The 12,045-nt window shown below is 44.9% G+C and overlaps 1 protein-coding gene across 1 annotated transcript in view; it reads left to right on the top strand.

Moving 5' to 3' along the window:
* Positions 1-9,920, top strand: part of DCBLD1 (discoidin, CUB and LCCL domain containing 1) — a 67,580-nt gene extending 57,660 nt beyond the window's left edge. The window contains 8 exon segments of the mRNA XM_044250029.1: positions 153-362; positions 937-1,061; positions 1,316-1,463; positions 1,552-1,659; positions 3,570-3,651; positions 3,957-4,006; positions 4,899-5,018; positions 7,925-9,920. Coding sequence (XP_044105964.1) covers positions 153-362; positions 937-1,061; positions 1,316-1,463; positions 1,552-1,659; positions 3,570-3,651; positions 3,957-4,006; positions 4,899-5,018; positions 7,925-8,427 — 1,346 coding nt within the window. The 3' untranslated portion in view covers positions 8,428-9,920.
* Positions 9,921-12,045: the final 2,125 nt, after the last annotated feature.

The raw sequence follows: 12,045 nt of genomic DNA, 5'->3' as shown, positions 1-12,045 counted from the left end.
AAACTCGTAATTAAACAGTTGATTTGATACCAGAATGGAAATAAATCAACTAAATGATTCTTGATGAGTTGGAGTACTTTTTTTTTTTCTTTCATTTTGTGTTTATATCTGAAATACTTTCTTGGCTTTTTTTTTTTTTTTTTTTTTTTTAGGTTGCAGCAGATCATTGAGTTTGGAACCTGAAACACAGATCAGAGCTTCTTGGCAGTGGGTCAGTGAGATGGGAGAAGAGGTTCACTGGTCTCCTGGCCATGCCCAAGTTCAGGGCCAAGACCTGTCATGGGCTTCGAGGGACAGTGGCAAGAACCGCAAACAGCGCGAGTGGCTGGAGACTGATTTGGGAGAGAAAAAGAAAATAACAGGTACAGTTTCGCAAATGCAAAATGACGGGCAGTTGAAATTATATTTCTGAGCTACATAGGTAGGTACCTCTTTAGTTACATCAAAGTATTCTGTGTCTTTTCTAAAAGTAACAGGCCTTTACATTGTCTTGATGGGAAGAGCCTGTGTGCAGATTATTAAGTGTGGATATATGGATTAGATTAAGCTTTTTTTTTTTAAGATTTTATTTATTCATTTGACACAGAGAGGGAGAGCACAGGGGGAGCAGCAGAGGGAGAGGGAGAAGCAAGCTCCCTAATGCAGGGCTTGATCCCAGGATCCAGGGGTCATGACCTGAGCCAAAGGCAGATGCTTAACCAACTGAGCCACCCAGGTGCCCCTAGATGAAACCTTTTTATGGCATGTTGTCAATGTTGAAACACTCAGCTGTGGTCAGGTTTTAAAATGCAAATAAGAATAATTGGTCTGTAAAATGATTTAAGATTTCAAGGAGGAAACAAGAAAAAAAAAAAAAAGAGAAAAGAAACCTGGAATTGTACTACATGCTATATATATATTGTAAAATCTAACCTATCAGTAATATTTTCTTACAAGGAATTATGACCACAGGATCCACACAGTCAAATTTCAACTTTTACGTTAAGAGTTTCGTGATGAAGTTCAAAAACAACAACTCCAAGTGGAGGACCTATAAAGGAATTGCGAGTAATAAAGAAAAGGTAAGAGAAACTTTGGAGGAAAGAACTGAGTGGGAGAGCAGGTTGCCAAATGTTTTATCAGTGTTTCCAGAAAACAGATCTGCAGCACTGCCTTAGTTAGGTAACTCAGCCTTTGTTGGCAAAGCCTTGTAGCTCCACTACCAAGCGTGTCTGCGGAACTACAGCAGACCTGGGTTCCTGGCTAAGGTGTCGGGTGGGAAAGACAGAGGAGCTAACTACCAGCCTCTTCAGGTCAAAGTTATTTGATTCTACAGGTGTTTCAGGGCAACTCTAATTTTCGGGATCCAGTGAGGAATAATTTCATCCCTCCCATCGTGGCTAGATACGTGCGGGTTGTCCCCCAGACGTGGCACCAGAGGATAGCCTTGAAAGTGGAACTCTTTGGCTGCCAGATCACACAAGGCAAGTCAGCGAGTTACTTGGCTCTGCTCGTGCCCTCTCACAGATGGTTGTTACTCATGGGGTTCTTCCAACATCTCCTCTGCCTTAGGAAATGATTCATTGGTGTTGCACGAAGCAAGTCCAAACACTGTCAGTGCCACTGAAAGAGAAGATGAGATGATCACAAAATCCGTCCCGTCTCCAGAAGTACCCACAGGTAGAGCACTAACTGTTTTGTGGTTTCCTCAGGAGGATAACCGGACTCTATGTGATGATTACAGTAGCTTCAACAAAAACTTTTTTCTCTGTCGTATGAATGTCTGGAGTCAGAGGGTCCACAGGTAGCTGGGTATGTGTAAAGTGATGTATAACCACAACTCTTCCATGCAATACTGTAAGTAGAAAAAGTAGTATTTGCCCTTCAAACACCGGGTAAAGATTTTATGGAAAAATCATATCACCTCCATACAATGAAATACTCTGCTGTCATGAAAAATAAATGTTTAGTAATAGGGGAAGCTCTGGGGTAGAGACAAACTTAAGGAAATCTGCAAAGGAAAGAATAATCCATGTAGCACTCTACCAAGTATGCAAAATAGGAGATGAAGAGGGGTGCCTGGGTGGCTCCATCTGTTAAGTGTCTGCCTTCAGCTCAGGTCATGATCGCAGGATCCTGGGATTGAGCCCCACCCACACTGGGCTCTCTGCTCCACAGTGAGTCTGTTTCTCCCTCTTCCTCTGACCCTCTGTCTGCTTGTGCTCACTCTCTCTCTCTCAAATAAATAATTTTTTTAAAAAAAGGGAATAAAGAATGAATATATATACAGATAATCATTCCAATATCTCTGGAAGAATGTCAAGAAACATAATCTGGCTTCCTGTAAAGGAGAAACAGAAGTAGGAGGGAGACTTTCGTAAACTTTTTGAAGTTTAAATATGTAAACATATAACCTATTCAAGTAGTAAACATTAAAAGTACATTAATTTTTTTCAGAATATAAGATGATTTGTGTAATTTTATAAAATTTAGAAAGATTAGAGATCTAAATATGAGAGTAAAAATAAGCCATAAATTAACATCCACAGATAATCACCATATTCCACTGTATCCACTTCACCATATTTATCTATAACTTTGAGAAAAAATGGTAGCATACCACATATTTTGTCCTGTAGCATAGATTTTTTTGCTTAACCTTGTATCATGAGCATCTGCCAGTGTTATTAAGTAGTTAAAAAACACAGTTGCTAATACATATTATAGTATTTTTTCCTATGGACATACCATCACTTAGTTAACCATTCCCCTATTGTTGGAAGTTTAAGTTCTTAGATTTCTCCCAAATTTCCACTCTGGTAAATAATAACCCAGTTATTTATGACTTTTGTTCCTTTTGAAGGTCCTTATAACCCTCCTCCATCCCCACCTCCCCCCCACACATCATGAACCACACATTTCCACTCCTGATCATCCCTTTGTTGATGATCCCTTCTCAAAATCACAGATAAAGGGTGAAGAACAAATATTCCTCCTTTAGTTTGCATAGTGTGTACAAGGTTGGGGCCTGCTTTAGTAGCTGTTAAAGTGACTTCCTTTTTTAAAGTAGGAAGACATGGTGTTCTGTGAGCAGAGTGGAAATGCTCTATGAGGTCATCGGGCTGCATTTCCTCTTAGCCCCCTGCTCCAGAGTCCTGGTAACAGGAAGCCCAGGGCTCTACTCCCCTTTCCCCCAGCTACTGTTAGTGCACACGTGCAAAGCCTCCCACCATCTGGGGGAACTGGTTTCTTGAGCTGATAACCTCCCGACCAGCGGGGTGGGCCAGCGTGAAACCTTCCCCCTCAATTCTGATTGTGAAGCCTAATGTCGTCCCAACAAGTTCAGAGTAAATGTTAATCCACGAAGACCACCAAAAATTGCCGTTTGGAGAAAAAAAAATTATTTTCCTAAACTTGAGCCAGAATTTTGTATCCCCTGTTTGCTTTCTGATATCAGGAAATGCCTAGCACATATTCATTTACCCCGTATTAAACCGTTGAAGACCTTTCAAATCAATGTTGAGTTTTAGACTGTGAACTTGGGCTGCAGCTCATTTCTGTTGTAATATGGCGGCTTTCCCTCTTCCTAGGAATTAACATCACAGCTGTTACAATTCTGCCGGTGCTCCTTGCCCTGCTGCTTGGAATAGGAATCTTTGCAGCCTTTAGAAAGTATGTGCCTTGGCATTTTTAAGTTTCTTCTCTAATTATTCAATTAATCACAAAACCAAACTGTTTGCTTTTCTGATGTTCATGTGTAAAGAAGCAGCATTACTTTGGCCAAGATAAAATGTTAATACATGTTTTAAAAACAAGTTGGGTAGGGGTAGAAAGTATTCTTCTACTAAAGAATTTTTCTTCTAAAATTCTAAAAGAATTCTTCTACTAAATTATTCTTCTGAAGAATTCACGTATTCTTCTATAATAACACTTAACACTTAGGAAGCTTTTCAAATAAGATTCTTTTGTCTCTATAGGAAGAAGAAGAAAGGAAATCCATATGGATCAGCTAAGGCCCAGAAAACAGGTTGGTTTACAGAAAACTCTATCTATGGTTTTATTTTGTCTTAGAGAAGGGACAGGGTCTGCAAATTAAAAGCATGATTAGGTCTGTGGCCCACACTTAACATGGTTAAAAAAATAAGCTCTATAGTCTTTAAGTTAGCAAGCCTAAAAGGGATGGAATATCACATCATATCTCTTTATTTCAACTGGAAGTTTTCATGGCCAGTTACTTTTACTTTTTTTCAGCATTATCCCATCATTGATCAACATTCATTTTTTTTGGAGGGAAGATATTGGAGTTTAGGCCACCCCATTGCCTGTCACCCAGGAGAAGTTATAAAAGCCCCATTTTCACAAAGTACGTTGTCGGGCCCACATCTCCAGGCTTCCACGGTATTTCCCATCCTGGGAAAGCAAAGGAAGAACCAGGCAGGGTTCTGGTTCAGTTGCAGAGAATCCTTAATACTACAGGAAGCCCATGCAATGAGCCATCTACTAGAGTCCAGAAAGACAGCAACAGGGCAGGACACCTCGGAATCTTAGGAGCCCTTTGGGACACCACCTCTGCAGAGTCTCAAGAGCCAGAAGTGTTAGTTCCTGAGACACGAGTGTAACGTCTGTGCAGATCATGGGAAGCCATGCCACCATGTGTAACATAGGGATAATCTGGGACATGAGGGGTACACAAATACATCGTGAAGGCAGGTGGAAAGTGTGGTTGGAATGGTGTTTGCTGTTGTAATGACCGCAGTATGCTGTGTCTGCTACATATATCTGAGGAGCCATGGCCACTCTCTACATGTAAGGTCAGCCTGCAGGAGGTGGCCTGACCCCAACTCATCGAGAAACACATCATGGACAATGTGCATTATGCTTCTGAGATATTAGTTCGTTTCGTGTTATCTTTATTCCAGACTGTTGGAAGCAGATCAAATATCCCTTTGCCAGACATCAGTCCACTGAGTTCACCATCAGCTATGATAATGAAAAGGAAATGACGCAAAAGTTAGATCTCATCACAAGTGATATGGCAGGTAAGCAGCAACCCCTTGGGACGGTGCTCTCGGGTGGGAAGTGCTACTTCTGGGAGAAGGGAGACCAGGAGGGAAATAAGCCCATTCAGACGAGGCCGGTACACTGACAGGGGCTAGAAAAGACCTATAGCAGTGGCCCCAAGGTACCACGAAAATCTGGAAGCCCTGAATTAATCTATTGCTAAGGTTTTGGTGAAGACACTAAGAAAGAGGGACTGGAAAGATGAATTAAAGCACAGCTCCTGCCCTTATAGAAGATGAGCTGGGAGATGAAAGAAGCTGTCCAGTGTTAGAATGGCCTCTGTGTTGTGATAAGTCATCCCTGAAAGTCAAGCTTCTCAAACTTTCTTGGGGAAAGGATCCTTTTTTTTCTTCTTTTGCCTTTAAAAAAAATTATTTCTAATTCATCGAGAACTAATACTTTTGTAAAATACAATACAGTTGGCCCTTGAACAACAAGGGGGTTAGGGATGCTGGCCCCCCTGCACAGTCAAAAATCCATGTATAACTTCTGACTTCCCCAAAACTTAACTACTCATAGCTTATTGCAGACAAGAACAACCTGCTGTTGAATCCATCCTTAGAAATAACATAAACAGTCAGTTAACATATGTTTCATGCATTAGAGAATATTTTTTTTTAAAGATTTTATTTATTTATTTATTTGAAAGAGAGAGAGCATCAGCAGGGGGAGGGGCAGAAGGAGAGGGAGAAGCAGACTCCCCACTGAGCAGGAAGCCCAATGCGGGGCTCAACCCTAGGACCCTGGGATCATGACCCGAGCCAAAGGCAGCCGCTTAACTGACAGAGCCATCCAGGTACCTGTATATATTATATTCTTAGAAGAAAGTAAGTTAGAGAAAATAAAATGTTATTAAGAAAATCATAAAAACGAGGAAAACACACTTCCAGTACTATGCTGTATTGAAAAAAATATCTGCCTATAACTGCACATACATAGTTTAAACCCTTGTTGTTTGGGGTCAACTGTATAAATTAGGAGAAAACATTTTTTAAAAGACATACAAAATACAAAGCTCTAATTCTTTTATTAGAGCAATGGACGTAAAGTTAGTCTTGAATTGCTGTGAGTTCCTAAACACTTGCTCTCAATTTGTGTACTCTTTCTGCAGACCTGTCTTGGTTCTCAGATACGTAGGTATCACCAACAGCACTCTAGGAGCACTGCTTAGCTTCTCACCCCCCAAAGTTCATTCTGAGGGCCAGCTTGCTAGAAATGAGGGCCTTCAGGCCATACCCGGGCCCACTGGCCCAGAAGTTCCCAGGTGGTGCATGTGTGTATCAGTCAGAAGACTACCAGTGGAAAGGTTGCTTGAGCTGCTTCAGGGCAAAGAGAGCATCTCTCCACCCAAAATCCATCTTCTTATTTCTTACCCCTTGACCCCCACCAATTCTAGTACTATGTTGTAGATAAAACAAGAGAGGGAAGACCGCCTTGTCTGTCTTCTTCTTCCTTTCATTGTTCTTTAGCTTCTGGTGCAGCCTGTCCTCCTCCCCCACTGTGTGGTCCTTCTTGGGCACCTTGACTGTGAGAGCCCCCGGGTCCCACTCTTCCCCCCCACTTAGCCACAGTCTCTCTCCTCAACAGCTGCACCCCCCTGCTCCAGAGCTCCCAATAGAGAGCCCTTCCTTGTATTTTTGTCTGCTCAGCTGCTAAGCCCCTACTTCCCTCCCTGTCCCCCAAAAGTCAGTAATCTCACCTGCTAGACTACCTGCAAATGTCACCAGTTCCTCAGTGGGTCCAAAATTGAACCCATTGTTCCTAACTCTCCCCATGACTGCTGCTCCATTCATTCTCTTCTGAGTGGCTTCCCAACTGTCTGGGCTTAACATCGGGGAAGGGGCCTTGGCTCCCCTCTTTCCTCACTCCCCACATTGTTGGTAATACATATTGCCTGAGTCATGTCTCCAAGGGATAGCCTTCCCTAGACTGCTGCCAGACCTCTTGCGTGTGACTTACACTTTTTCCTTTTTTCTCATTTTTTTTTTTCTTTCCCTCTTTAGTCAGCTTCCTGGTTACATTTAACGCTGCCAGTCTCTTCTTTAGAATCCTCAGCAGGTTTCTTTTATGGAACTAAACCAAACTTGCTAGTAAGGCACTCAGTGTTCTTTATGTGGGAGTCTACCTTAACAGTGTGCACTTGGAATCTGAGCTCGACCTCTGGCTCCATTGGGTGCTTAACTTTGTGATCTTGGAGAAGTTACTTCATCTCAGCCTGCTTCTGTTTTCCGTTTGTCAGAGGGAGTAACAGTCAGTACTTCATTGTAATTTTTTTTTGAAGACTTCATTAATTGATACCTTAGTATCTTAGAATAGTGCCTGGCACAGAGTAAGGACTCAATAAATGGGAGCTTCATTGGTATCATCGCCATTGTCATTAGACCCCAACCTGTTCTTTTGGTCTTGGTTTTCCATTAAAGTACCCCATGTCCCTCATACTCTGACCACATCAAACTCTCTTTCCATGGTTTTTAATAGGTTGTTTAATCACTGGTCCCGTTCCTCATAGTATTTACTGCCTCCACCTCCAAAATCTGGCATCTCGAGAGCCATTTTGAGAGCTCCATGAGGTATTTCCCTCCCCTCCCCCAGGTGTGGGAAAGCGTCCTCTCTGCCTTTTCCAGGTTCCCACGACCCGCTGAGGCTTCCTATTTTAGTATATGTGCTGCCGAAGCGAGCACCCGCTGAGGCTTCCTAAAGCACGAGTTCGGTTGTGTAAGCCCGTGTGTGTGGCACCTCCGCCTTTTACACCTCAGGCTTTCTCATCCTGCCTGCTATGTGGTAGGCACTCAGGCGAGCTGGCTCCCCAGGGCGCCGCCTTCGCAAACAACCGGCTCGTCCGGGCGGCGCACACACGGTGTGTCTCCTGCGCTTCTAATTGCAGATTACCAGCCGCCGCTCCTGATCGGCACGGGGACCGTGACCAGGAAGGGCTCCACCTTCCGCCCGATGGACACCGAGGCAGACGAAGCCGCGCCGGGCGCCGAGGCCGGCAGCCACTACCACTGCCCCCTGTCGGCCGGCCGCCACGAGTACGCCCTGCCCTTGACCCACCCCGAGCCCGAGTACGCCACGCCCATCGTGGAGCGGCCGGCGGCGCGGGGGCTTACCTTCTCGGCGCAGGGCGGCTACCACGTGCCGGGCCCGGGACCGGCGCTCACGCCCTCGCCCTCAGCCGGCGGCGCGCCCTACCAGACGCCGCCCCACCCCGCGCCCTCCGCCGAGCGCCGGGGCTACGATCAGCCCACCACCGGCGGCCCGACGGCGGAGCGCGCCCACCCGGACTACCAGGAGCCGCGGGCGAAGCCGGCCGCCAGCGCCGCCTATGCGGCCCCCAGAGACTGCCTCCAACCCCAGAGCCCCACGGCCATGACCGCTCTCCTGTGAGCACACTGTGACAGCACCCTGCTGCGGTACAGACCGGCGGGCTGTGTGCGGCCCTGGCAGACAGGAGAGGGGGGCCAGGTGTGCGTGGGTGTGCGCGCGCGTGTGCCTGAGATTTCATAGGATCCTGCGGTGGAGTCCTAGGGCCCACCTCCTACTGTTTACAAAGTAGTGCGTCTGGTTTTGTTCTGACCCTTCAGGCAAGAGCCTGTTGGGTTCTGTTGGGCTAGGAAAATGACAATTTTCAGATGGCATTTTCATTTCTCTGTGACACTGAGCTGCTTTCCTATAAAATGTGCAATCTGTACAGAGTTGTATTTAACATGAATTAAAGTAACTTAAGTTCGCTCGATCAGCTTTTCTGCACAAAGGCTAAGTGGGAGAATGAAGCTGTTGCAGAAACGTGTGTAATAGTATGTTCGCCCGAAGTCTGTTTTATCTGATAGTGTGTTCGCAGCAGGTCTGTTTAAACTTAATCTTGTTGTTATTGTGGCTCATTTCCTTTCCTTTGATAACCAGAACTAAAAGCATTGCTAACATTCTTTTGGAAGGAATGAAATTACTTGAAGCAGGAGAAACACACCAGGGTGGTTGTTAGCAATTATGATTGTAGATTAAAACACAATAGCACACAACCACCTCAGCAGCTGCCTGTTCCTTGGACGCCACTTGGGATAGGTTCCTGCGGGCCGCCGGCGGCTTCCCTGCCTGACAGACCGGGGTCTCCGAGGTACCGGCCTTCATCCCACTTGGCTTTCCTCCTCACCTCCGCGGGCAGAGGCAGTCTGGCTTTCACATGCAAATCCACCTTTCCAAACTGTCTGCAAAGCCAAGTGCAGAGACCGCAGGGGCCACCAAAACTGCTCTCCCAACAAACTGAATGAAGGTGACGCAGTGATGACAGCCGAATTACTGTGACAGATGCTTTTGTACCTCAGATTAAAAATATTGCTGAGGTCAGACGCCCACACTTTATGTGACTTTCTTCAGAAATAACACATTGTCACTATGAAACAAAGTTATTTGAGGTGTGTTCTTGCAAAAGGGACAGCGGCCAAATCCACATCTAGCTTTTCTACTGAGATGGTGGGGAACTGAACTGATTTTGTTTCTTACAAAATCAGCGTTCTCTCTGAGTCCAGATTAGCCCAGACCTCAGCCGTACCTCGTGTTCAGTGCTTTTTATCTGTTTGCGTTGAATTCACTGTGCAGAATTTGCCCTCTTGCCAAAGAGGAAAATGTGTGTTTGTTTAACAAAATGTGGACCAAAAACAAACAAAAAAAAATCCTTTACCTAAAAAATATATTGTGATTCTATTTGTATAACTATGACTTTGTGTGAAACTATAAATCTTAAAATAGGGTGCTGGAAGTTCACAGCAGACTTTTTGGTTATTTTAGGGTATAAACTGTTTACTTTGTGGAGTTTACATGGTTTTATATGCATACTAATTGTAATAATAAACTATGCCAAATGGCAGTTCCCCTGCCTCTCACTGGTGTCTGCTAGCCAAGCTGTTGAAGGCGTCTGCGGCTCAGTCTTCCTCAAAGGGCAGGCAGTTACAGTGGAAAGAGCTGGGTTTGGAGTCAGGCAGGTCTTGGTTCCAGACCCTGATCAGCTGCACGACAGCTGAGGGATCTTGAGCCAGTTAGTCTGGAAATAAATGAAGACCCGCCAAGCAAGTAAAGTCTGCTCAAGCTTACTATAGCATGGGAGTCTGCCACCATCGCTTGCATTTTGGCAGAGAAGCCGAAGGGCAGCAGAGGGATGGAAAGCTTCATGTTGGAAAAAGAAGGGAGGGCTGCAGGTGTGCCTTGCTTGGAGGCTGTTGGCATGGGGAAGCTGTGGGATGGATTGATCAGATAATGGGTTAGGGATGTGTATTTGGCCTTCTCTGCTTGACCCTAGGTTGGAAATAAGTACAGAAAATGAGAGAGGCTATCAGTTAGTAATCACCATAGCAAACATTCTTGCTTTGCTTCCTGGTCTGACTGGCAAGCCTGACTTCTAGCGGGATCGCCTTCTGGGCTGGCTTCTGTGGATAATGGGTGGCTTTCCTGTGCTTATTGCTGTGGGGTGTAAATCAGAGTTCTGTTTTTAGGCATGGCCTGTGCGTTATCCATTTGTATATTCGGTCTGTCATATCTAACCCTTTGCCTCCGTTTCTTCTTGTATAAAAATGGCGTTAATGTGCCTTCCTTCTAGCCTTACAAGTAAGAATTAGTTGAAACAACATTTTTCAAAGTTTTTGTTCTGGAATTAGCTGTTTTTCTAATCCAGGCCCTCAGTGGGCTGCATGTAGCCTTCTAACATTAAAATATTAGTCCACAGGAATAGACTTGTTTACAGTGAATTAAAGTTATTTTCATCCACATTTCTTGCCCATACTCATGATCTAATCATGACAGAGAGAATAGGACTTGGTTTTGTAACAGCACTTCCCCAGGTGGACTTGCTGTGCAGATGGGGTGGTTGAGTGGAAAGGTCTGGTAAAACCCTACACTGCCTAAAGTAGAGGATAAGAGTGGAAATTGCTATGTCCTTTTTAGTGTTTTGCACCATCAGCAACTGTGATAAGGTGAGAATGAGATCATTCTAACTGTCTGGTGTCTTCCGTTATCAAATCCCATTGGGAGGCCAAGATGGCATTCTGTCACTTCTTACAGTTGTGACTGCAACATATCTTTCCTGACAAACAAAACTGCACTGACCACAGAAGCTGCTGAAATGGCACTGGGTTTTGTTCCTATTTAAAGTTTCCTTAATATTTCTAATCAGCCTAGAAAACATCTAGGAAGGATGCGATCTGTTTATTATGCTGGTTTTTGAATCTTAGCAGAAAATGAAATCACAGTTATGGACACAACTAGAGTCACCATGAATAGCCTTCCAAAAATATTTCCTGCATGGCCTTTTAGAAATACATCAGCTCAGTGGTCCCAGTGCAAGTACCAGGTTGGTCTCACTTTTCTCAAAATGCCCCTCTCTCTCTCTCTTTTTAAGCATTTCTTCTTCTTTTTTTTACATTTTTTATTTTTTATTAACATATAATGTATTATTAGCCCCAGGGGTACAGGTCTGTGAATCGCAGGTTTGCACACTTCACAACACTCACCATAGCACATACCCTCCCCAATGTCCATAACCCCACCCCCTCTCCCAAACCCTCTCCTCTCCTCTCCTCTCACCTTCTCCCTACCCGCCCCCCTCCAACCCTCAGTTTGTTTTGTGAGATTAAGAGTCTCTTATGGTTTGTCTCCCTCCGACCCCATCTTCTTTCATTTTTCAAAATACCTCTCTTTCATTCGCACACCAAATAGTTGCTCAAGTTCTGAGAGCAACGTGCACACTGTACTTACTTGAGAGAGCATGCCTAAGCCCGTTGGGATCTTGGAACAGCTGAGTCTTCGAAGAGAGGCTAGGGCTGAGGTACAGTCGTGCTAGTGGTCCTCCCCGCAAACAGTGCAGCCCAGCCCTGCCCAGCCTCTCTCCTGTGCTCTCCATGCAGCTAGCCCCACCACCGTGTGCACCGCCCAGAACTCTCCTCTCCCACCACGGGTCTTCCTCCCAGCTCTCCCTCTTCTAGGAATAAATTCACCTAGAGGTTTTGAAAGATGCCT

The sequence above is a fragment of the Neovison vison genome, chromosome 1, assembly GCF_020171115.1.
Source record: "Neovison vison isolate M4711 chromosome 1, ASM_NN_V1, whole genome shotgun sequence".
Taxonomy (NCBI): domain Eukaryota; kingdom Metazoa; phylum Chordata; class Mammalia; order Carnivora; family Mustelidae; genus Neogale; species Neogale vison.
This window is presented reverse-complemented; position numbering and strand designations above follow the sequence as displayed.